Source organism: Pongo abelii, chromosome 14 (genome assembly GCF_028885655.2).
Source record: "Pongo abelii isolate AG06213 chromosome 14, NHGRI_mPonAbe1-v2.0_pri, whole genome shotgun sequence".
In the NCBI taxonomy this organism is placed as follows: Eukaryota; Metazoa; Chordata; class Mammalia; order Primates; family Hominidae; genus Pongo; species Pongo abelii.
The window spans coordinates 41,817,662-41,845,077 of NC_071999.2; the positions used below are offsets into that span (position 1 = coordinate 41,817,662).

General features: G+C 41.9%; 1 protein-coding gene across 7 annotated transcripts in view; it reads right to left on the bottom strand.

Annotated features, from left to right (window-relative positions):
• Positions 1-558: 558 nt before the first annotated feature.
• The window catches only part of SMAD9 (SMAD family member 9), a 76,251-nt gene continuing 49,393 nt past the window's right edge, over positions 559-27,416 (bottom strand). For 3 of the 7 annotated variants that reach the window (XM_054528928.2, XM_063714796.1, XM_063714794.1), the window contains 3 exons: positions 21,459-21,680; positions 9,157-9,413; positions 559-4,503 (listed from right to left, as the gene is read on the bottom strand). In XM_054528928.2, the coding sequence (XP_054384903.1) occupies positions 4,360-4,503; positions 9,157-9,413; positions 21,459-21,680 (623 nt within the window). In that variant the 3' untranslated portion in view covers positions 559-4,359. Of the gene's footprint in view, positions 4,890-9,156; positions 9,414-21,458; positions 21,681-23,196; positions 23,308-27,416 lie in introns of all 7 variants that reach the window. The other 4 variants (XM_024231082.3, XM_054528926.2, XM_054528927.2 and 1 more) reach the window with 3 other exon arrangements.

Here is a 27,416-nt window from a genome sequence, read left to right on the forward strand (position 1 = left end):
AACAATTTTTTTGAATACAGAGCTCCATTTTGTTAAAAAAATTGACAACTCTGATCAAGTAAATAAGAAAGCTGCTTTATAGGTATAGAGTTTCCCCTTCCTTTTTAAGATTAGAAGGAAATTTAGATGAAAGGAATTGAGAATTTACATTTTTAGATGTGTTCATATTTCTTTGGATTTCATCTTAGTTTTCCCTCACCAGTTGCCTTTTAGCACCTTTCTAATAGGCAATATGTAGCAATGTACAGATGTTTACAATAATAAAAGTGTTCATTCTTTCCTATATACTGCAATATCACATATTTGCTACTATCCAGAAAAAGGTTCTACATATATCCTTTCTAAAGTTACTGTGAAGTATCTTCAAGATCTATACTTCATGACGGTTATTCTAAGGTGTTTAATTCAAAACCACTACCTAATTTCTCTATAGCATGTGGAATTTAACATCCCATTTTCAAAATAGAATGGTTTAAAATTAATTGACTTAAGGAGCTGCAGACCCACATACAGTGAATCGTCTATGAGGTTTACAGGAAAAATGAGCCAAAAGACATATAAGTACAGTATTCTTTATTATAAACAATCAGATAACAGTATAAGTGTGCATTTGATGGATAACCGAAGCCAAGTTATTATAATAGAAAGTATGACTTCACTCAAATAGAAAGTTTCTTTGTTGTTGTTAATCTGTTTTACATTAATTTGAATTTAACATATGCTAGGATCACCTAAACTTGTCATACAGTTCTGCTATTAAAATCGTAACAGGGAAAGACAAAATGTGAAATGCATGTTATATTTTGCTTTATTTGTTGAATATATATATGTATATATATATACACTAAATATTTGGGACACATTCAAAGTTAAGCAGGTGCTTACAGTCTATCAATCAAGTGATATTTATGAAATGTTTTTGTTGCTGTTATGGGAACATCCATATCCTTAGAAGACAATAAAAAAGAGGATTCTAAATGCTAGGTGGTTGGCTAACTTTTCCTGATTTATACTGAGTGTAAAACAAAACAAAACAAAACATAAGGTATATGTGTTAAGTAGTGACATCTTTATAGTTCCAAAGCACTCGCAGCTATTAAAATATCATCTAGCTAAAACAAACTTTTCACAATTTTTTAACAGAAAAATAATAAACCAACAACAAAAACTGATCAATGTTCTGGGTCTTGTGAGCAGACCAAAATGTTACTACAGTGTTCTCTATTGTGTGATCCTTGTCCGTGGCAACCTTAAACGTGTGCTGCAGTGCTGATGTATTTATAGGCTTAGCATGTCTACTTTATTAGTTATCCTGGAAAGAATGCTATTCAGTTTTTTTTTTATTGTCTACATCAAGGAATGAATGCTAAATGAGCACATTTAGAAGCCTGAAATCAAATACTGTATTTATTTTTTGAAACTCTTGGTAGCAAAAGAAAAAGCTGATTAAAATATGATTGTGTTACAATGACTAAAGGGTTAACTTCTCATTAATTCTAAATTCTTCAAAATTTACAAGCATCTTAATAAAGACTTTTGATGAGACATGACTGGTGATGATCATATGTGCCAATTTAATAATTTGCCACAGAAAATTCAGATTCACTGCAATATTGTGTTCTGGCTTCCCAAAGCTGCAGGGAAATACAAATTTTTTGTTTCTTGATTTTTGTTTAGAGACAGGGTGTCACTTTGTCACCCAGGCTAGAATGAAGTTGTATGATCATAGTTCACTACAGCCCCAAACTCCTGGGCTCAGGTGATCCTCCCGCCTTGGCCTCCCAAAGTGCTGGGACTACAGGAATGAGCCACTCCATCCAGATTTTTTTTTGTTTTTAATGTCATTTATGAGCCACCAGTTTAGATTAATTCTGTAAAGGTGTAAGATTACCACAGGAAGCCGGGTGCAGTGGCTCACGCCTGTAATCCCAGCACTTTGGGAGGCTGAGGCGGGCAGATCACAAGGTCAAGAGATAGAGACCATTCTGGCTACCATGGTGAAACCCCATCTCTACTAAAAATATAAAAATTAGCTGGGCGTGGTAGCCTGTAGTCCCAACTACTTGGGAGGCTGAGGCAGGAGAATCACTCGAACCCGGGAGGCAGAGGTTGCAGTGAGCCAAGATCACGCCACTGCACTCTGGCCTGGTGACACAGCGAGACTCCATCTCAAAAAAAAAAAGATTACCAGAGGATAAGTTAGATAGCTGGTAAAGAGATCACGAAAGCTATGTTTGATCTCTGGAGCAAAAACTGTGTTGAAGTTCTCCCATGGAATGGTTCCCATACGAGATTCACCATATTAATGCCTTTTCCATGAAAAGGGGAGATGGAGAATTATTGGAAAATAGGTAAGAAAGGGGAGGAAGAAAAACAACTTTGAGACATGGAAGAAAAGTAGCATTTATACAAGGAATCCATTACCTGACTGTGCAGAAGAGTAAGGAAATAAAAATTTCAAAACAGAGATAAGAAAACAATTACATTCTTTCAAGCAAAAGACAGATTGCATTATTTTGTTTTGAAGTTCTGAAACATGAAGATGTCTGTACAAACAGATTCACTATTAGATTCTCGGCTCCATGAGGGCTGGGACTGTCTCTTATTTACATTTGATTCTACAGTACCTAATATTGTACCTGACACCTATAGGTAGGTGCACAATACATAGTTGATGAACCAATAAACTACAGATTTTTCTATACACTACATGGGCCATATATTACATTTTTCAATGTAAAATGTAGTAATTCTTTTCTATTGTGTATATATGAAAGTTTCTATTAGATAACACTAGTCATTATAAGAGGTGACAGTAGTAGCTCAATCATATATCTTTCTCACATGATCATTTCTACCTTGAATACAATTTAATTAGAAAAACTACCATGTGCACTAATGCTAGAAAGAGTTGAGATAAAATGTATAAATGAAGAAACTTCTTGGATTACTGAAGTGCTGTCTGTTACAAGCATAACTGCCATCTTAAATTGTACATTTTTAAAGAGGGTGTGAAATATTTTTCCAAGCAATGCAGTGTTTAGTGCATGGCAAGTATATATATGAAAGTACCTAGAAATTTGGGGGATTTTCCTCCCTCATCTAAAGTAAAACAAGAACAGGTTTTTAATATTGTGTATATTTTTAAAAGATGTCTCATTATTTAGTACCACTGTTCCCCAGAAATTACAGATGATTATGAAATTATTATCACTTTCCTTGTGAATTTATTTCCAGGTATGAGACTTTAGATAATCACTAGAGACACTAGGTTAAATAACTCATTGATCCAATAATGTGTCTAGATTTTCTCAAAGTCTTTACTGTTGCTTTAGTAATCTGCAAACAGTTAATATTTGCCAAGAGGCAGGAAAACGTGGCAAAAGAGTGCCCTTCCCAGGAGACTGGAACATGGGAAATGAGAAAGTGTAAGTCGATGTGTGATGCTTTTCTCCAACCTTTGGTTTCACCTGCTTCTTGACACAGGACTGAAACACAAGCTATTCTGGCATGCACAGCACGCAGACTCAAAGTTTGCAGGACTGCCTGACACGAACAACCAGCATGACAGGAACCTGGTCTCCTCTGTGGAAAGCAGGAGTCTCCCTGGATGGCTGTTGGACCAAGTTCTGGTCTTATCTTGTAATCTGGGAAACAGCATTTCATGCTATTTTCATATTTATTTTCCCATATTAGACTCTGTTTTTACAGTGGTAGACTGAGGGAACATGATTTTTGGCTTCACAGTTTTTTTCTTTTCCGATCACAGTTTGTTTAAAATGTACCATTGAATATGCGCACAGGAGCCCAGCTATAGGTATGTCAACCTTAGAAATAAAGTTTCTATGGCCTATCTCATTAATTCATTGTACAAGTTTTTTTTATTTTTCTTGCCAATAGCACTAAAAGTGACATCATTTAAACTGTAGGGGTTTCACTGCTTTGTTTCATCTGAGTGATATTTGCTCTAGTGCTGCTAATACCTGACTTTTGCTGTATAAACAGTTTCAATGTTTCTGTGAGGCCACACAACATGCTTTATAATGACACGGCTGACTAAAGCTGCCTTTTATTCTGCTAACACCCTTCAAATACTGTTGACAATATTGCTTCTCAATTGTTTCCTCCCACAAAATCTGCTGCTTATAGCACAGGCACCAAAGGCCTGCTTTTCCAATTGCACTGTACTGGCATCAGGTTAACTAGAAAGCACAAAACAAATGGTGATTAAAAAAAAATAAGAACAGTATACATTCTATGTATTTACACATGTTTTTAGAAACTTCAGTTGCAAATCTGAAATGATACAAGCCCTGCAATAGCCTCTATCCTATGGAAATGCAGCTTAAGACATGACTGTTAAGACACTGAAGAAATGGGGTTATGTGGAGAGCCCATCTGAGTCAGAACTTTGTCCAGCCACTGCAGTGGCCCATGAAGATGAATCTCAATCCAGCAGGGGGTGCTGGTGACATCCTGGCGATGATATTCAGCGCCCCAACCCTGAAAAACAAGAAAGGAGCTGAGTGATGGTGCCACACTTACACTCAGCCTCCAGAGCCCCAGGCAGAGCTCAGCGGGGCGCAGAGCCCACACCCCAGCGTAGCTCCTGAGACCTGAGAGGGAGAGAACATGGCCTCTACCTTCCTGTAAACACAGGTCAACTCTCACACCAACCAGATGCCTTCAGATGAATCCAAATCAGTGCATTCCCTCAGGGTTCACAACTGAATACTCGGATCTAGAGAGGTTCTGGCACTCCAGTCACACGGGAAGCACTGAAAAATCATTTTTCCTTCGACAAAGGAAGAAACTTGACCTTTTGTTCACCCCTTCATGCCCAGGACAGCGTCTTGCACAAAATGGTTACTGCAGACCAGTGACTGGACCTGAAAGTGGTAAAGACAGAACTGGAAGGCGCTCTTGGTTTTTCAGGGCTCATTATCAAAGCTTGCTTGTTCTCTCTCTCTCTCTCTCTAGTTCACCTGGCAATTTCCCTTTTATCACCATTCAAAGGAGAGACAGTAAAAATTTAAAAAAAAAATTTGCATATTTTTCTCTATATGTTATATATCAATGAAAGGATATTTAAAAATGAAGGGAGATCACAGCCAAGTACATCAGTTCTGTGACTGGGAGCAGTGATTCTCTGTAGAGTTTTTTAAAACTTGGATTTCAACACAACCATGCTGCCTGATCACATTTTACTTTCATGACTGAGAACCTCAAGTGGACCTGTGATGTCCCCAGCAGTCACAACCCACCCCCCAGTCCCTTATCTCATGTCCCCCTCCTAGGTGATCGCTCCTCCCCACTAAAACCTCCAACCCCTTTTTCCCTGTCCATACCTGCAACTAATTTATTTTGTATTTTAATGAGAAAAATGAATACATCAGAAATAAGGGTTTCCACAAGACCTGCATCCACATACTTGGCCTTTCTACCTCTTACCACAGATTAATTATTTGTGTTTCCAAATAAGCTGGTCCACCCATTTCTGCACTCTCAGACCTGCCTTCCCAGAGACATCATTCCAGCAAATCTTCCCCTTCTCTCCTGCAATCTTTTGCGTCTACTATATCACTCCCGTCAACATATGAACACACTGAAATGTCTTCCATCTTCAAGATACTTCTCCACCCCCACCAGCTACTGCCCTATGTTTTTATCCCCTTTCTGGCAAAAACCCTCAGAAGAGTCATCCATACTAGCCGTCTCAATTTGTCTCCTTCCATTCTCTCTTAAATCCATTCTGATCATCATTTCACCCCAGCCGCCAACAAAACTTTTCTTGTCAAGATCGAAAAAGGCCTTCATATTGTTAAAATGAATGATCAGCTCTCAGCCTTTGTGTTATGTGGGCAGCATTTGATTTAGTTCATCACATCCTCTCATCAATGCACTGTCTTTTCTTGGCTTCCAAAGCACCACACTTCTTGGTCTTATTACTACCTCACTGGTTGGTCTTTCTCAGTTTTCTTTGCTGATTCTGTCCCTTCTGTCCCATCTTTAAATGTTGAAGTGTCCCAGGGCTCAGTCCTAGAGCCCCCTTTCTTATTTATTTATTTTAATTTTTTTGAGAAGGAGTCTGGCTCTGTCACCCAGGCTGGAGTGCAATGGTGCGATCTCAGCTCACTGCAACCTCTGCCTCCGAGGTTCAAGCGATTCTCCTGCCTCAGCCTCCCAAGTGCTGAGATTACAGGCACGTGCCACCACGCCTGGCTAATTTTTGTATTTTTAGTAGAGATGGGGTTTTGCCATGTTGGCCAGGCTAGTCTTGAACTCCTGACCTCAAGCGATCCACCCATCTTAGCCTCCCAAAGTGCTGGGATTACAAGCATGAGCCACCACGCCCGGCCCTTCTCAGTTTAAACTCAAACCTTTGGTGTTCTCATCCAGACTTAGGGAGTTAAATATGGTCCCTTTGCAGACAATTCCCAAATTTGTCTTTCAAGCCCAAACACCTCTCCCCGAATCCAGACTCTTACATCGAACTTGCTACTCAGCAACTCCATTTGAATGCAACAGACATCTCAACACACCTGCGTCTTCTCCATCTTGATTGAAGGCAACTAACTTCATTTTCCTCTTTTTCTCCCACACCTGATCCGCCTTCACAATTCAGAATCCTTCCACTTCTCACAGCTGTACTGGATCCCACCAGGTGGGGGTGACTCTCACCTGAATATTACTATAGCCTCCTAACTGGTTTCCCTACTTGCAACCTTGCCTGTATAATATCTATCCTCCACACAGCAGGCAGGGAGATCCTTTAAGAATAGAAGTTAGATCATGAAAATGCTCTGCTCTGATCCCTGCAAAAGCTCGCCACCTCTCCTTAGAGTCACCGCTGAACTCCTAGCAGAGGTTCAGGAGGCCTTGCTATGGTTCCCTGTGGCTGCTCTCATCTCACTTCCCCTGCTCATTAGGCCCCAGCCACACTGGCCTGCCTGCTCTTCAGAGTTTCCAGGTGTATGCCATTGCCTTGCTCTTCCCTCCACTTCTGCTCTTCCTCCAGGGGTCCCTGGGCCTAGCTCCATGTCTCCTTCCAGTCTCTGCTGACCTGTCACCTTTTCAGTGAGGCCCACCCTGATGTGCAGATGACTCCACTGCCCCCGTGCTCCAATTCCCTTCACCCTGCCCCCAGACTTTCTCTTTCCATCCTTCTTCTGTGTTTTGGCTGTTGTTTATTATCCATCTCTCCTTCCTAGAATATTGGTTCCCTGAGGGCAGAGATCTGTGAGTAAACATTGGTATGTCCCAGGTGCCTGGCCTGCACATGGCAGGTGCTCAATAAACATTTGTTGACTGAGTCCTAGAATCAGTAAAAATCAGCTGAAAGAAACCTTAAAGAGATCTGATCCATCAGCCCAGTGGTAGCTACAGCTGCTCATCTCAAATGTTAAAAAAAGATCTATAGTTATATTTACTATGTATGTATTTAAAAAGTTCCTGCAGTATTAGGAACAGTTTGTCTTCGTGTCAATTGTGTAGCTTTATGAATGTAAATGCTGCCTATCTGAGAAATGTATCTAGTTATTAGGAAAATCAGATTTCTATATAAGCTTATATTTAATTAGAGTGAAATAATTACCTATGAGATATTGGCATTTCATCCTAATTTTAAAAACACAGACCTGGAAAAAAAAAACTGTATGATTCAAATGATGCCCTCTGCCGTTTCTAAAGCAACAGAACATTTGAAAAGATTTCGAAGTTATTTGTTAATAGAACTTTATAACACATGCTTTCAAAACACTAAAGCAACAGAGCATTTGAAAAGATTTCGAAGTCATTTGTGAATAGAACTTTATAACACATGCTTTCAAAACACTAAATTTGAACGAAACTGCTTTGTCACTATGAAAGAAATAATTTCAAGCAGCTGTTTTTTAAAATTGGAAACTATATTGTTCTTACTTTTGAAATAATTACTAAAATGATAACAAAAACAATTTGAGTATAGAAAAATTATTTGTCATGGTAATTTTAGAGTGCTAATAAAATTTACTTTGAAAAAAATGTCTGGAACAAGCCATGCTGATTCCTTGGATGGAATCATGGCAGTATGAAAACTGTCACACATACCCCGATACTTTGATAAGCCCAGATTTTGAAATACTAGACTGATTTGCGAGTACTTTGCAACAGATAAAATAGCAGGTGATGAAACTGAAGGCTTTCGCTTCCATACACAAACCCAGTTGTTTTTCCTTCCCACTAAGAAACTTGCTTGGTTCTCCAGCCTTCATAGCAACCTTAATAAGATTCAATATGAGAAATTCAACAAATATTCATCAACAGAACATATACTACTCTCAGAATTAATCACACCCGCCTCATGTTTCTATTCCAAATTGTTTATACCTTTATAACACTACTTAATTTATTATCTTGTATTAGAACCAACCCTGCCTATTTTTGTAGCTTATTCATAAATATTATCTCCTCCATGTGCCTGTATGCTTTCTAAGAGTAAGGAGAGTATCTTACTGAATTCAGATAAATTCACCAACATTCACTGAGTGATAATAGTGCTTGGCAATTCGAAGCATGGAAAAATCTCTGTTGCACTAGTCCTGTAAAATTACTATTGTTACTTTATCATCTGCATTAAAAACAATCAGATAGCCACCTTGTTTTTCCTCAAAAGTAATGTATAAGAATTTTCATATAATTGCTAAACAAGACAGTTTATACTCAAAGAGGAACTCCTCCTATAAACAACAGAATTCAAAAAAATTGGTTTTGGGCTGGGCGCAGTGGCTCACGCCTGTAATCCCAGCACTTTGGGAGGCCAAGGCGGGCGGATCACAAGGTCAGGAGTTCAAGACCACTCTGGCCAATATGGTGAAACCGTCTCTACTAAAAATACAGAAATCAGCCAAGCGTGGTGGTGCGTGGCTGTAGTCCCAGCTACTTGGGAGGCTGAGGTAGGAAAATCGCTTGAACCTGGGAGGCGGAGGTTGCAGTGAGCCAAAATCATGCCACTGCACTCCAGCCTGTGTGACAGAGTGAAACTCCATCTCAAAAAAAAAAAAAAATGGTTTTGTCTATCTGAATTGACCGCAGAACTGCCACATCAGTCAGGGTGCTTTTTTGTTTTGTTTTGTTTTTCACTGAACATTTTATAATGTGATAGCAAGCACTCCTTACCTTAACAAAACTCATCCGGATAGTGCACATCTTGGTCAGTTCATACACGACTTCAAAGCCGTGGTGAACTGACTGGGCCAGGAGCTGAGCGAAGAGCTGGTTGTTGAAGACCTTGAGGCTGCAGCCGCTGGGGATCTTGCAGACGGTAGCTGGGTGGAAGCCGTGTTGATAGTTGCAGTTCCGGCTCTGCACAAAGATGCTGCTGTCACTCACGCACTCGGCATACACCTCTCCTCCGACGTAGTACAAGTGCACACCTGCAGACACAAAAACACAGCCTTCCTTCACATGCCCTTTCATAGCGTGCCTCTCCCACTGATGCCTGAAACCCTAGGAGATGTGACTCTCCCGTCAGGTTCATTGTCAGATCACTGATCAGATAAATGAGATGTGTGACCTAAATGACACTTAGTTTAATTATAATCTGTGCTTTTTCCACAAATCCATTTAAAAATGGATCACAGCTGGGTGCGGTGGCTCACGCCTGTAATCCCAGCACTTTGGAAGACCGACGTGGGCAGATCATTTGAGGTCGGGAGTTCAAGACTAGCCTGGCCAACACAGTGAAACCCCTTCTCTACTAAAAATACACAAATTAACCAGGCATGGTGGTGGGCACCTGTAATCCCAGCTACTCGGGAGGCTCAGGCAGGAGAATTGCTTAAACCTGGGAGGCAGAGGTTGCAGTGAGCCAAGGTAGCACCACTGAACTCCAGCCTGGGTGACAGAGCAAGATGTCATCTCAAAAAAATAAAAAATAAAAAATAAATAAAAAAAAAGTGGATTGCAACCCATGTTAACAATCACTCCCAAGAACCAGTCAGTAAGGTCTCATATACTATTCCTCCCATCATTCCTGTTTATTTGTTCCAAAAATAAGGTTTTATAATATTAGAAATGAAGTGAATATATCACACAAAAAAATCAAATATTCCTTCATGTACATACACAAATTTTATTTTTTATTTTTTTTGAGATGGAGTCTCGCTCTGTCACCTAGGCTGGAGTGCAGTGGCACGATTTCGGCTCACTGCAACCTCTGCCTCCCGGGCTCAGGTGATTCTCCTGTCTCAGCCTCCCGAGTAGCTGGGATTACAGGTGCCCGCCACCACAGCTGGCTAATTTTTGTTTTTTAGTAGAGACGGGGTTTCACCATGTTGGCCAGGCTGGTCTCAAACTCCCGACCTCAAGTAATCCACCCGCCTCGGCCTCCCAAAGTGCTGGGATTACAGGCATGAGCCACTGCACCCAGCCCACAAATTTAAAAATTTAAAACTGGACACAGTTAATATCATGAAAATGTTACTTAAGTGCACATATTAAACCCACCTCAGAGGAAACAATAAAAGACACTTAAAAAATTTACCAAAATTTACCAATACTTATAAATCTGTTTCTCTTAACAAATACCTCAAAGACCTATTTAAGTTTGTCATCCACTAATATAAATCATATAAATAATGTCTATTTTTATTTGTGAACAGTGAAATTTCTACTACATTTTCAGATACAGTAATATAAAAACTCATAAGCAAAATATAGCCTATATCACTTTATCTAATATTCTTGGAATTAAAGTTCAAAAGAGCATCTTGAGGCTGGGCGCTCACGCCTGCAATCCCAGCACTTTAGGAGGTCAAGGTAGGTGAATCACTTGAGATCAGGAGCTCAAGTCTAGCTTGGCCAACATGGTGAAACCCTGTCTCTACTAAAAAATACAAAAATTGACTGGACATGGGGACACACGCTTGTAATCCCAGCTACTTGGGAGGTGGAGGCTGCAGTGAGCCAAGATCACACCAATACTGCACTCCAGACTGGGCGACTGAGTGAGAGTCCATCTCAAAAAAAAAAAAAGAAAAGAAAAGAAAAGCATCCTGAGAATGTTGCTGCTCATGCTAATTTCCATTCCAAATTAAATTTTAGTTGATCCTTTCCCTCTAAATGTCTGGGTTTGAGATTTAATATAAATGTATAGCAAGGGACTGATGTTAGAAAAAAATGAAGAAATTCTAGTCTAGTGAATATTAAATATCAGAACAATTTTACTCCCACTTTTGATGGGGAAAAAAAGTCTCCAGCACTAGAAGTCAATGTGATTATACATACGATCACTATGCAGTTACAAGGTGTTTGTAGAAACAATCCAGAATATACTTATATATTTGTGGTCTCCTCAAAATGAAATTGTGAAACTTTTAAAGAACAGAACTCACAGCTTCCAGGGCTGCTCAGGGCCCCGTGTGCATGACTCTGAATCTAGGAAACGTTACTGACGTAGCTGCTGGGAGTTTCTTTGTCAGGTCCTAAGTAGCACTTGATGCAGTTCTGCATTATATGTGATTACATCCCACCATATTTATTGTTTCCTTTTCCCTTAATAAAATTTTAGAAAAGAACAATTTTGAGTAGTATGTATCCCAACCACATCACTCTGAAGAAACTGAGCCAGGGTCGCACAGCTAAAGCACAGCCCTGGATACCCAGTCCACGACTGTCCTGTCACTGCCTCTCCTCTTCCTCAGTCAGAGACTGGCTCCCCTTCTCCGCTTCCCTCAGCCTTCCTCTCCCTCCTCTATCTCATCGCTGTTACCCACTCTCCTGAATGGCCTTGGGCCCTAATCCCAGGGCCTAGGCGGTGGTGCCAGGGGGAAGAAGGATGGTCCTAACTGGCTGGGAGAGTTACTTGGCTGGACCCTCACGATCATAAAGAGAACCCCAGGCCAGGGCAAAATGCAAACACTGCCTCCTACAACAACCCCTGTGGGCTCCAAAGGGAAAAGGCCTGCCTTGTGGGGGTGGGCAGAGGTTTTTTCAAGAGGGAAAGCAGGTGAAGGAGCCAGAGTGGAGCTGCTAAGGATTTAGTCCGTATGTGAATTGAATGACCTTCAAACATGTAATCCTCTCAAAACCTATTACATAAGATAAATACGATTTTTTTGTTATCTGAGTCTGTTATCTATCTTTAGGGGTTGGTTTTCAATCCTGTTCAGGTCATCTGCAACCACAGTCCACTCTGGCAAAGCTACCAATGCAGAGAAGAGCCTGGGCAGGTAGGCAGTCGTCCAGCATCCAGAGACAGAAGAGCAGAGCCAATGCGACCAGCATGCGGAGCCCACCCAGAAACACCAGGAAAGGGTGGAACCCAGCCTCAGGGTAAGGGAGGCCAGATTCTGGCTAGAGACACCAGCATCTGAGGAGGAGTCAAGTAGGCCAACAATGTTATTTGCATCCATTTGGTAGGCCAGAATAGTAACTTTAAACGCTAGTGTCAGATTCAAGATCACCAGAGTAGAGCAGTGGTTCTTAAACCTTAGCTTGCACTAAGACCACTTGCAGGGCTTATTAAAACAGATCACTACTTCAGCAGGTCCAGGGTGAGTCCGGGTGACCTGCACTTTTTTTTTTTTTTTTTTTTGAGATGGAGTTACCCTCTTGTCACCCAGGCTGGAGTGCGGTGGCGCGATCTCGGCTCACTGCAACCTCTGCCTCCCAGGTTCAAGCGATTCTCCTGCCTCAGCCTCCCGAGTAGCTGGGATTACAGGCGCCTGCCACCACACCTGGCTAATTTTTTGTATTTTTAGTAGAGATGGGGTTTCGCCATGTTGGGCAGGCTGGTCTCGAACTCCTGACCTCAGGTGATCCACCTGCCTCGGCCTCCCAAAGTGCTGAGATTACAGGCATAAGCCACCACGCCTAGCCACTGATATTCCTTTAAAATGGTACAGGAAAAGCATGAACATGTGCAGATTTTACTGCAGCCTACATTCTGACAGTTCTGTATGAAATGCTTAAAAGAGACATCACACCTATTATTGTTGCAATCAAATATGCCATTAATATGTTCATTCTTGTAACTAAGTAGCATTAGAAGTGGAAGGAAAAGCTAGTGTTACAATCCTGCAGCCTGTTCTAAGTCCTAGCAATAAGGAATAAATGCCCCAAAAGAAGTACTGCCTGAGATCATAAAGAGAACCCTGGCAACGCAGCCCTCAAACAAGTTCCACCCACATCTTGGGCTCTGTATCTGCTTGGGCTGTGTCTTTCTTTATCTGAACTTTCCATTTGTGTGTGACTGCCACCCACTTTTTATGAGATCAGGGAGTGTGGAGTCCTGTGTTGTGGTTAATGAGGACCAGAAGAACCTTGGGTTTAATGTGGGTTTGCTGGGTCAAACTACAAAAGTGTGTCCCCTTTTAATCCTCTTCTGTTGTCTTGAATGATCAGGAAATGATTGGGAAGAGGGCAGGCTGGGCAGGCTGGTGAGAGTGTGCCAATCTCTGGAACCTAATAACAGAGGAAGAAGTCGGTGTCCCAAAGTAGAAGGAAGGTGCAGGGATACCCTCCTTACTGGGAGGGAGGCAAAAAGATCACCATAAAAGGCAGAATGTCCTGCACAGAAGATGCTGAAGCCTCTCCACTCCTCTTAGGACAAAACCTAAACGTCCCAGCACAAGCGCAACGCCTCCTCTCGAGTTTGTAATTAATCTTCCCCTTGCCTTTGTTGCCTTTTCTTCTGCACAGCTATTTTAGAAGCTTTAAGAAAATATATATATTTCTGAGTGTAATAATGGTATTATTTCTTATATAGTTAGATACAAACTCCAATAGATGGGAAAAAGGATATGAAGCCTGAGATTTGCTCTAAAATAGTCTAGCAAAAATACTGTACAGCGATAGATGAAAAAGAATGGCACAGAATGTGAATCTTTATTGAAGCTGGAGATAGTAAGATGAAGACTCATTATATTCCCCTCTCTGTTTTCCTATTTGGAATTTCCCACAATAAAAAAGTTTTAATGGGTGGTAAAAAAAAATACTAATAATATAAAAATACAGATTTCCAGATCCACACCAGGGCCTAGGTCAGAGGATGGAGGCAGGTCCTCCAGAGGACTGTGCCTACCGTTGTGCACTGCACAACCACTGCAAACCAGGGTTTGCCTCCTAGTCTTCAGAGCTTTGTGTAATTATTACAATCCTTTCCCAGCAGATGGCAGTAATTTCTCTTGAGGAAGAGGCACCTTTTCCTAACTCACACAAAGTCACCTCTGGGCTGATAGCAAGGTTGATCCTCCAAGACTGCCCCTGATGACCAAGTTTCTCAGGACAAAACGATAAACAAGCTTGTTTGGGTCCAACTGTACTACACGGCATGTCCCATACTGCCACTCAAACACGCAGCCACTCTGCCTGGGCTGCACTGTGAGGTGTCTCCCTTACCACTGCTGCTGCCTTCCAGAGCACCCTTACACACCATGCCCACCCCATCCTCACAGGATCAAGAAAGCCCACTATAGAAAATTTAGAAAATACAGACAGAAAAGAAAAATCAGCCACAAATCCACAGCCCAGAAATAATCAAAGCTAACATCTATTATATATCTTTCAGTCTTTTTCATGTGTTTTTGAGACAGCCTCCTGACTAGTTGGGGCTACAGATGCACGCCACCATACTCAGCTAACTTTTTTATATTTTTTGTAGTGACAGGGTCTCACCATGTTGTCCACCTGGTCGTGAACTCCTAGGCTCAAGCAATCCACCCCCCTTGATCTCCCAAAGTGCTGGGATTACAGGTGTGAGCCACCATGCTCAGCTATGTGCATTTTTAAGAAGAAAATTGGGATCATACTCTACAGGATGTTTTAAAACTTGTTTACAGTTAATAATATCTTGTGAACATTTTCTCAGGATATTAAGCATTCTGCAACATCAAGTTTAATGACTGTAAGAGTGTGACATTGCATCCTATGTTAAAATAGTTTTTAGGATTTGCTTTTTTTAAGATGAGAAGCCTTACATGTGTTCAGAGGCAGAACAAAAGGACTATTTTGAGACAGGGAAGTGAAATCCACTGGGAAAGGAAGCAACCCAAATACCACCTGGACATGCAGACCCTCTGCCCAAGGAGTTTGAACCGAGTGACTCCGTCTTGAGTAGACGCTGGGTAAAATAAGGCTAAGATCTACTGGGCTGCATTCCCAGACGGGTAGGCATTCTAAGTCATAGGATGAGATAGGTTGGCACAAGATACAGGTCATAAAGACCTTGCTGATAAAGCAGGCTGCAATAAAGAAGCTGGCCAAAACCAAGATGGTGATGAGAGTGACCTCTGGTCATTCTCACTACTACACTCCCACCAGTGCCATGACAATTTACAAATGCCATGGTGAACATGGTAACATCAGGAAGTTACCCTATGGTCTAAAAAGGGGAGGCATGAATAATCTACCCATTGTTTAGCATATAATCAAGAAATAACCAGCCAGGCATGGTGGCTCATGCCTGTAATCCCAGCACTTTGGGAAGCCAAGGCGGGTGGATTGCCTGAGGTCGGGAGTTTGAGACCAGCCTGAGCAATATGGAGAAACCCCACCTCCACTAAAAATACAAAATTAGCCGGGCATGGTGGCACATGCCTGTAATCCCAGCTACTCGGGAGGCTGAGGCAGGAGAATCGCTTGAACCCAGGAGGCAGATGTTGAGGTGAGCCGAGATTGTGCCATTGCACTCCAGCCTGGGCAACAAGAGCGAAACTCCATCTCAAAAAAAAAAGAAAAAAAAGAAATAACCATAAAAATGGGCAACCAGTAGCCCTGGTGGCTGCTTTGTCCATGGAGTAGCCGTTCTTTATTCCTTTCCTTTCTTAATAAACTTGCCTTCACTTTACTTTATGGATTCGCCTTAAATTCTTTCTTGTGAGACATCTAAGAACCCTCTTTTGGGGTCTGGGTCAGGACTGCTTTCTGGTAACATCTCTGCAAGGAGCTGACTGGCGAAATCCTTATGTCAGGATAATTCCTTTCATAAAACAAGAAGAATTACTAGAATTATACAGAATTTGAGATATACATGAAAATAAAGATTCATAAAATGGTTTAAAAAAACCCAATTCCAAAAACAATGCAATGATTTGGAATATGTGATAATTATTTTCAGGATATGCTTGATCTGTCTCAGAAAGTTCAATAACCAGGGTTAATGGATATCATTTTTTCTCTTCCACAAAGGGAGAAATTTTTTTATCTTTTTTTTTCTGAGATGGAGTCTCACTCTGTCACCCAGGCTGGAGTGCAGTGGCACCATCTCGGCTCACTGCAAGCTCTGCCTCCTGGGTTCACGCCACTCTCCTGCCTCAGCCTCCTGAGTAGCTGGGACTACAGGCACCTGCCACCACACCCGGCTAATTTTTTTTGTATTTTTTAGTAGAGACAGGGTTTCACTGTGTTAGCCAGGATGGTCTCGATCTCCTGACCTTGTGATCTACCCGCCTCGTCCTCCCAAAGTGCTGGGATTACAGGCGTGAGCCACTGCGCCCGGCCACCAGCGTGTCTCTTACATATTAGGTAATCAATGGGGGTAGCTATCATCATCATCATATTATTATTATTTGATATGTCATTGTAGAGAGTTCAAGTGGTCTGCCTAGTTTCTAAGGAAGAATATAGATAGGTCCCACACTGGAATGCGATGTTGCAGGCTGCCCAAGGTATTGCCTTTGACATTTAAGTGGTAGCTTTGGGTATGCTAGTGCTAACTGTTAGTAGCTATTTAAAACATCTTGCTAGTGAGGTAAAAGTCATAAGTTCAATCCCTTTGTACCAGTTAACTGCTGCATGGCTACAAATAAATGCTTTCTACCAGCCCCTCTACCTCAGGGACATATCCACTAGATGGTAAGTGGGGTAAATGAGGACCCATCATCACCACTAGAGAAAACAAAACTCAAAATGCACACACTGCTGACAGGATGGCAACATGACCTTCCTTTAGCAGGGCCAGCCATCTCAGCTAATTTAAGTCACAAGGAATACAAGCCAGAAATGGCGTGAAGGTTAATTGATATCTCCTGGGTAGGGGAATGGCTCATCATTAACTATAATAAAAAGAATTTTTTTTTTTTTTGAGATGGAGTCTTGTACTATTGCCCAGGCTGGAGTGCAATGGCGCAATCTTGGCTCACTGCAACCTCCGCCTCCTGGGTTCAAGTGATTCTCCTGCCTCAGCCTCCTGTGTAGCTGGTATTATAGGCACCCGCCACCACACCCGGCTAATTTTTTGTATTTTTAGTAGAGACGGAGTTTCACTATGTTGGCCAGGCTGGTCTCGAACTCCCGACCTCAGGTGACCTGCCTGCCTTGGCCTCCCAAAGTGCTGGGATTAGAGGCATGAGCCACTGTGTCTGGCCACTAAAAAGAATTTTTAAAAATGATATATTCAGGCCAGGTGTGGTGGCTTACACTGTAATCCCAGCACTTTGGGAGGCCGAGGCAGGGGATCACCTGAGGTCAGGAGTTCGAGACCAGCCTGGCCAACATGAAGAAACCCTTTCTCTACTAAAAATACAAAAATTAGCTGGGTGTGGTGGTGTGCGCCTGTAATCTCAGCTACTCAGGAGGCTGAGACAGGAGAATCGCTTGAACCCTGGAGGCGGAGGTTGCAGTAAGCTGAGATCGTTTCACTGCACTCCAGCCTGGGTGACAGAGCAAGACTCTCATCTCAAAAAAAAAAAAAAAAAAAATCTTCCATCCTTGCCCATCACCGTCTAATTAATCTCAATAGAACAGCCAGGCAATCTTTTTGAAAATGTAAAGTCAGATCATACTGTAAACCAAAAATAAAATTGGAAGGCCCCGCAACAATCTGAATGGACCCTCTCCTCAGCCAGGGAGCTCTAAAATTTAACCTGACAGACTGGTTCAGGCTCCACGAACACTGACTTCCTTGCTCTCTGTGTCACAGCCATTTGAACCAGAGCAACTCCATCTTGAATAGGGGCTGAGAAAAATAAGGTGGAGACCTACTGGGCTGCATTCCCAGGATGCTAGGAATTCTTAGTCACAGGATGACACAGGAGGTTGGCACAAGATACAGGTCACAAAGACCCTGCTGGTAAAACAGAGTGCCATAAAGAAGCCAGCCAAAACCCACCCAAACCAAGATGGCATGAAAGTGACCTCTAGTCATCCTCACTGCTCATTATATGCTAATTATAATGCATCAGCATGCTAAAAGACACTCCCACTAGCACCATGACAGTTTACAGATGCCATGGCCATGCCCAGAGGTTACCCTATATAGTCTAAAAAGGAAATGAACCCTCAGCTCCAGGAAATCTCCACCCCTTTCCCAGAAAACTCATGAAAAAATCCACCCTTTGTTTAGTATATAATCAAGAAATAACCACATTATCAGTCGAACAGCCCATGCTGCTGCTCTGCCTGTGGAGTAGCCATTCTTTTGTTTCTTTACTTCTCTAATAAACTTGCTTTCAGTTTACTCTATGGACTCACCCCAAATTCTTTCTTGTGTGAGTTCCAAGAATCTTCTCTTGGGGTCTGGATCGGGACACCTTTCCAGTAACATCTGCTCAAATGTCACTTTTTCAGGAAGGCCTTCCCTGGTTACGGTGGTTTAAAGTCTCCATTCTCTTCCCCTGCTTTGTGTTTCTCTATTGGACATACTATATGTTGTATTTCGTGTCTGTCTTTCCGCAGCAGCAAGTAATCCAGGAAGTCTGGTCATTGTCTTTTTTCCACTGTTGCATCCCTAGTGTCCAGTCTGGCTGAGAGTTGGTGCTCAGTAAGTACTTGTGAGATGAATGCATATTACTAAAACCTAACGTCTGTTAATTAACTCCACAGAGCAAGTTAACTCATTTGCTAGCCTAGGAATGCATTTTGCAGCTAACTTACTCAGGCGGGTGCTCCTGGAAGCCACGCTGCTCAGAACCAGATAACCCATGGCAGCATCTGAGAGAGAATCCTGTGATCTCACGGAAGACTGACTGCCCTTGCTTTAAAATCTCCCAAGCCAACACTTTTTTCCACCCATGCTTTATGGCAAGGCTTGTGGCACGTCTAAAAAAAAATTTTTTTTCCACATTGGAGTAATTCCTAAGCAGCTCTGAGAAAACTGTAACTTTGCCTTCAGACCACGTGACAGTGAGTACCCTTGCATCGGGGGGAGCACTATTAGGTGCTCCAGTTTGCAGAACAGGTCATCAGTCCCGGCTCTTGCTCATGTGGCTTCTTAACCCTAAAGATGAGCTCGCAGTCAACAACACAGGAGCTACTGATATACTTGGGATATTTGACGCCTCCAAATCTCACATCGAAATCTGATTCTCAATATTGGAGGTGGGGCTTGGTGGGAGGTGGCTGGGTCACACAGAAGGATCTCTCATGATCTGCTTGGTACCCTCCTTGAGGTAATGAGTGGATTCTCACTCTATTAGTTCCTGCCAGATCGGTTTGTTAAAAAGAGCCCAGCACCTCCCTCCCTTCTCTCTCTTTCTGTCTCTTCCCAGGTGACACACAGGCTCTCCTTTGCCTTACACAATGATTAGAAGCTTCCTAAAGCCCTCACCAGAAGCACATGCCAGTACAGCCTGCAGACCTATAGGCCAAATAAACCTCTTTTTTTTATAAATTACCCAGTCTCAGGTATTCCTTTATAGCAACGAAACAGACTACCACAGACTCTCCATGCCCTCAGCAGGAGCACCTTGAAGAAGCGACTTGCAGACAGGTTCCTAGAACACATTCAGCACTCCTTTAATATTTTAATCCTGTCTTTGGATCCACTGGCACCAGCAGAAATTGAGCATGCAGACCAATCTGCAAAGCTCCTCAGCAAACTGCTTCACAACGTTATGTGCTAATGTTTTGCCTTGAGAGTTCACTGAAGGTTCTTCTAGAAATCATTTGAAAGTAAAGCCATGATCAAGAAACTTGTTTAGGAATTAATTCAAAGGTTATTTCCTTTGAGGAATGGCTATTTTCCCCCTTTGGGATAAAAATTACATTCCAGAGTGAGTTTTTCATTTCTTCCCTCCTTGTCAGGAAACCTAGAGTAAAATCACCACCATCTTCTCCAGCTCTCTGTGTCAGAGACGTTTGAACCAGAGCAACTCCATCTTGAACAGGGGTTAGGTAAAATAAGGCTGAGACCTACTGGGCTGCATTCCCAGGAGGTCAGGCATTCTCCCATCCAAGTACTAACCAGGCCCCACCCTGCTTAGTTTGGTTAACAATGCTGACCCTGTTTAGTTTGGTTAACAATGCTGACCCTGTTTAGTTTGGTTAACAATGCTGACCCTGTTTAGTTTGGTTAACAATGCTGACCCTGTTTAGTTTGGTTAACAATGCTGACCCTGTTTAGTTTGGTTAACAATGCTGACCCTGTTTAGTTTGGTTAACAATGCTGACCCTGTTTAGTTTGGTCAACAATGCTAACCCTTATGGATGACATATCTGGATTCTTCTCCCCTCCCCTCGACCCGTTTCTGATTTTCTATTTTTCATTTATCATTTCACTGCAATGGTTTCTCGTAAGTTGCCTCAAAGCCACCATGGAGACAGAATATAAATAAACATAAAGTAACTGTCTCCATTCAGAGTCAACAGCAATGAATGATTTCAACCTGTTTCTAAACAATGGCTTTTAGGTTTACTCCAACAGGAGACATTGTGAAGGTATGTTAGGAAGAATATTAGACTGCATCACCAAATGGAACAATGAATCTCCCCTGGAAATTTGAAAGAAAAGGCTCAGGCTCCGTTCCCGAGGTGGCCTAAGTGCTGGATGGAGAGAGAAAAGGTCAAATGACTGAAGGTTCTTCACATCTATGACTCCATGGTATCACTCGAAGATATCAACTATTCCAATAGAAAAGAAAATAATTTAAAGATCCTCAGCCAGACCACACACTCAGCTGGGATTTGCTACCATCACCCAGACCAATGAGATGAGCTTCAAAAGCATCACTGGTCAGAAAAGACACCAGTATGACTTGTACCCAATCTGCCTGCACACAGGAGAGCCCCAATCACATGCCAAAGGCTTCCAGACATAAATCAGTCATTCTTTCTAACTACCCAGCTGCTAAGTCTCCAAAGGGAACTTCACCTGATACAAATAATCATCTAGTCAGAATTCCTGTTCTTCAGAAATGATCCTAGTTTGTAAGTTTTAGGGAAATGAAAAATAATGCATAACACTTCTATTTAATAATTTCATCCGGCTTTCTTCATATTTATCATCTTGCTTGTCTTCACAATCCCCACTCCATGCCACCCCTAGAAGGTGGCATGACGACGTTAGAGGAAGAGGGACTAAGATCCTGACAACCTATGTGCTTTCCCCAGTGGTAATGTCAGAGCTATCTCAGAGCTCACCAGCCCTGGGGTCCTTCCACAGGGGCACATGACCAACATGTGAGGGTGGTCATTGCACTTCTACACACATGACCATCTATATTTCCGCTAGATGACTAAAGGAATGACATCTTTGCTCTTACCCTTTCCTATATGTCTCCTGGTATTTTCTATCGTTGAGTTTCTGTTTACATTAGAAAGAAGTCCAAGACAGAATCTGTTCCTGTTATTTGAAGGGTCGGTGAACCCATCTATGAGCACACTTCGGGAGGAAGCCTGGAATGTCTCCCCAACTCGGTTGTTCAGTTCGTAGTAGGCGACCGAGCACCAGTGCTGGGGCTCCTCGTAACAAACTGGTCGAAAGTCTGGAAGAAAACAAACCAGAGAGCACATGGCTACTGTCATACCTGGGCTGTGTAGTTCATGATTCCTCCAGGAAACTTAGTTAATGCTTTTCACCAGAAAGTCAGCTGCAAGACCAAGCATGCCGCTCTGCAATCTTTTAGAACCTGTAGCTCTCATGGGAGCTGCTTGGGGCTGGCTCATTTCACTAGCACACCTGAGATGTAGAGCCCATGGTCCTTGTTCATCTTCCATGGCTAGAGCATTTATAAACATGTGTATTGGTTATGAAGGGACCAGGGAAAACATGACATGAACAGATGAACATAAAAAAACTGTCGGCCCTAAAGCAAGCACAGCTCAAAGGAAGCTGGCAGGTCACCTCTTCTTTTAGAAACATGTGAAAGATGGCATGTTGCTGTTACTGTGCCCATTTGAATCCTTGTGGCAAAAAGTATCATTTTCTAACAAACTAGAGATGGAAAACAATAGTTTGACTATGATAAAAAGCAAATCAATAATGCTGAATAGGACATTAAATTATTTAAGGGAAAAAAAAGCTTCCACATAGAGGGGCTCACATTCTGCTTTGTGGATATCTAGTTATGCATGGAAAAAAAAAAACATTTAAAGAGAGCTGGATATTTCATCAGGAAACCCATGAATGTTTTCACACCCAACATAAAGTTAAGTCACTTTCCTGTAACTAACCAAAGTTCAGAGTTCCTTCTTTCTTTGCCATTCACACCCTTTCTCTGCCTTTCTACTGATTATATTACCTTTCTCTTCCTTGAACATCCTTGTCATTCTTGCATCTAGAGTGTGTTCCTATATGCACTAAATATAAATTTATGAAACAGATAAATTTGGGGGTTATTATTTCTCTTACAAAAGGATCTTAGCTTATAAAATATTTACTTGCAGTATTTCAAATGGTACCCTTCTTTAGAACCTCTCTACTCAAGATCTGACTCATGTAACAGTAGCCTCTGCATTACACGGAAGCTTAACAATGTAGATTCCTGGACCCCACCGTAAGATCTACAGAATAAAAATCTGCATTTATGCAAGATCACAATGTGGTTTATATGAACATTAAAGTTAAGCAACACTTATCTAGACTATTATAAGATGCAAATAAAATTTTGTAAAAACCTCATTTATGTATATTTCTAAGAGTACCTCTCTGGCCAACTGAAAGACACCACTATAAACATATAGTAAAAACACAAATAGAATAAAATCCCTAACTTCTTGAGTTCCCAACTCCATACTTAACATCAGGAACTACAAACTTCTAAATGCTAAGTTAAAATAAAAAGTTAACTTATTCTAGTAATGATGATAAACAAAACATTAATTCTATTGTACTGAGGAATGTCAAAGTTAAAATGGAAAGCCATCCCATTTGCCTCTTAAAACACATGTAAAACAGCAGGCCAGTACATTTCTGGTTTTCTTTTTTGAGTTGCTTTGTTTGGGGGTAATAGGAAATACTTCTGGAAAATAGCTACATTTCACTGTTCATCTGCAATTTACCTCCATTTGGTATCGATAGCACTAAATGTCTATCAGCTGTGGCATCTACAGGTTGGCCACTCTGGGTCTCAGAGGCTTCTGTGGCATGATAAGGCAGGGGTGGTGTGTCAACTAAAAGAAAGCAGTAGAACAAAGGAATTGTCAAATCGATAAACCACACAAAGACAGTTGGATCCGACATCTTTTGCCATTAAACTCCTGAGCTTGGTGGACAGTGCTACTCCTACAGAGAGACCATATTAATGTAACAAGGCTCTTCTGAAGTGACATTGTGAGTACCCTACAAAAGAAACTGGTTGTTCTGAGAGCCTCACTAAAGTGTCAATTCATTTTCCCTCCGACTTTTGAGTTATCATTGAGTTCTAATGACTTCAGGGCAAGACTTTCAAATGCAGAACCTGTTCTCCTAGCTTTTCTCATAGCAGAATAGTCTGTGATCTGGCTTGCAAAACACAGAGAAAGCTAAACCTTCTTTGAAGTGAGCTTAATTTTCAGCTTCTATGTTGTCACAAATTGTACAATGGCCACGGGGACGCTCTATCCCTGAGATACTTCAGGATACCTGAAACGTAATTATAACCTTGTACCCAAGGCACACTGAGAAGGGCCCTTCTACCTAAATGTCAGTCCTGTGACTGGACAGTGATCATGGTTAGGCAAATGGGATGCGTTCCGTGGATAATAATTCATAACACAGTAAAAACTCATGAGGCACAGGAAAAACTCTATATGGAGGACCTCAGCACAAAACAACCGATTCCTTCAGTATGCATGTCTAATGTTAGTTCAGAATGGTCTTGTTAACATCCGTGGTGGAATACAACAGCGTAAAAGGTTGGATCAGTCTGCCTTTGTTGTATCGAATTGTCCACACAAGTAGTTCTCACACTTAAGTGTACACAAAAATTGCCAGTGGAGCTTGCTAAAAATGCAGATTCCTGGCCCCATCCTTAGCAACTCCGATTCAATAGGTCAGTGGTTGAATGTAGCCATGTACATTTTAACATGCCCCAGTGGCAATTCTAATGCAGGGTTCATGGACCATACTAGGAAACCATGGATAAGGTATTTCCTTGTGAGAAAATGGACTATGACTCCTATGACTCTGGTGAAAAAGTTATAAGGCAAGATGGTCTTTTTGTAGGTCTTTGACTAAATATGTCTATTTACTCAAGGGGCAGAACATGCTGAGCACGGTGGCTCACACCTGTAATCTTAGCATTTTCAGAGGCTGAAGTGGGAGCATCACCCACTTCCAGGGGTTTGAGACCAGCCTGGGCAACAGGATAAGACACCATCCTACCAAAAAAATTAAAAATTAGCTGGGCATGGTGGTGTGCACCTGTAATCCTAGCTACTCAGAGGCTGAGGTAGGAGGATCACTTGAACCCAGGAGTTTGAAGTTACAGTGAGCTATGACCGTGCCACCATACTCCACCCTGGGTAACAAAACAAGGCCCTGTCTCTAAAAAATTAAAATTAGAAAAAGGGGGACTGAAAATAGAATTACCATATAATGTAGCACTTCCACTCCTAGGTATATACCCAAAGGAATTGAAAGCAGGGTGTTATTTACTAGAGCCAAAAGGTGAAAACAATCCAAATATCCAACAGCTAATGAACTGATTTTTTTTAAATGTGGTAAAGCCATACAATGAGATATTGTTCAGTCACAAAGATGAACTACTGATATATGCCACAACACACAACACTGTGAAAATACTTGGCTAAGTGAAATAAAACATACACAAAGGGGCAAATATTGCATGAATCTAATATATGAGGTACCTGCAATAGGCAAATTCAGAGAGACAGAAAGTAGATAGAGCTTACCAGGGGCTGGGAAAGTAGGGAAATAGGGAGCTATTGCTTAATCAGTACGGAGTTTCTGTTTGGGGTGATGAAAAATTTTTGAAAATAGATATGGTGCTGGTTGCACAACATTATGAATGCACCTAATGCCATCAGATTGTATTTTTTTTTTTTTAATAGCCCTTACCCAGGCTAGAGTGCAGTGGCACGATCTCAGCTCACTGCAGCCTCTGACTCCTGGATTCAAGCGATTCTCGTGCCTCAGTCTCCTGAGTAGCTGGAATTACAGACATGCACCACCACACACAGCTAACTTTTGTATTTTTAGTAGAGACGGGGTTTCACCATGTTGGCCAGGCTGGTCTCAAACTGCTGACCTCAAGTGATCCGCCTGCCTAAGCCTCCCAAAGTGCTGGGATTACAGGCGTGAGCCACTGCACCCAGCCAGATTGTACTCTTAAAAATGGTTAAAATGGGCTGGGTGCAGTGGAGCATGCCTATAATCCCAGCACTTTGGGAGGCCGAGGTGGGTGGATCACCTCAGGTCAGGAGTTCATGACCAGCCTAACATGGTGAAACCCGTCTCTACTAAACACAAAAAAATTAGCCAGGTGTGGTGGCGCATGTCTGTAATTCAAGGTACTTGGAAGGCTGAGACAGGAAAATGGCTTGCACCTGCGAGGCGGAGGTTGCAGTGAGCCGAGATTGCGCCATTGCACTCCAGCCTGGGCAACAAGAGCAAAACTCCATCTCAAAAAAAAAAAAATGGTTAAACAAATTTTGTGTTAGATATATTTCACCACTACTTGAAAAAAATTAACATATGAAAAACCATTGAATTGTACACTTGAAATGGATGGTTGTATGGTATGTGAATTATACCTCAATAGAGCTTTTTAAAAAATTTAGAGGCTGAACCAGTAAATCGCAAAGGTTCCTTTTACTCTTGTTTATCTATAGGTCTGTTACTCACGTTGGCATTTTGCTGTTAATCATTCAGACAAGAATTATTTTCTTTGAAGTGAAAAGGGCTATGCCTTTGGTAAGAAACTAACCAGCTTCTGCATCATTGTTGGTGTCTGTCCTGCTTGGGTGGGAAGAGTAAAAAGAACATGAACCTGTCAGAGTAACCAGGGCAGGAATTCAAAATCAGCACAGGAAGTCTTTGTAGCATAGAGGTGTGTTAGGTAAATATATATTTTGCAACACAATTATCCTCCTGTTCCTTAACCAAGGTTCTGTCCTCAAATGACTTCTCTTTCTATTGTATTTCTTCTTTCTCAGTGAACTCAGCCACTTGCACAACTTCAACCATCTGCCCCCACACTGAGTGAATGACTCTCAAGCTACCCTCCAGCATCTCTGCCTTCACCCTATAGTAAGTCCTGTTGGACCTCCCTCCTCCAATTCACTGCCCTCTTTCCAACCCCATATCCCTGTTTTAGTTCAAGTCCTTATAATCACTTGCCTGGACTGCTACAGGCTACCTGTATGTGATGGCTCTCAATAGCTACTGCCTCCTGAAGGTCAGAGACCACGTAGTCCCCCCTTCTCCACCAGAGATACAGTCCGAGACCCCCAGTGGATACCTGAAGTTGTGGCTAGTACAGAATACCACATATACTATGTTTTTTTCCTATACATACCTGTGATAAAGTTTAATTTATAAATTAAACACAGTAAGAGATTAGGTACAGTAACTAACAATACAGTAAAACAATTAGAACAATATGCCAGCATCACTACTCTTGCACTCCGTGGTCACTATTAAATCAGAGTGACCTCAACAGTTGATCTGATCACAGAGACAGCTACTAATTGACTCACAGGTGGATAGCGTCTACAACGTGGATGCGCTGGGCAAAGGAATGATTCAGAACCTGGATAGGATCGCACGAAGTTTCATCCCCACATACAATTTAAAATTTATGAATTGTTTATTTCTGGAATTTTCCATTCAGTATTTTCAGGCTGCAACTGACCTCCAGTAGCTGAAACCTCAGATAAGGGGGGGACAACTACATTGTCTTCATCATCACTGCACCTCTAGCACTGGCCCAGTGCCAGACACTTGGCAGGTGCTCATTAATCGCTTTCTGAGTCAATAAAACCTGTGCCTATGGTCTGGAGCTCCATGTCCATGTTCTAATGCCTGTGTGGGCTGGGTGCAGTGGCTCATGCCTGTAATCCCAGCACTTTGGGAGGCCGAAGCGGGCCGATCACCTGAGGTCAGGAGTTCGAGACCAGCCTGGCCAACATGGTGAAACCCTGTCTCTGCTAAAAATGCAAAAACTAGCTGGGCGTGGTGGTGCACCCCTGTAATCCCAGCTATTTGGGAGACTGAGGTGGGAGAATTGCTTGAACCTGGGAGGCAGAGACTGCAGTAAGCCAGGATCATGCCACTGCAC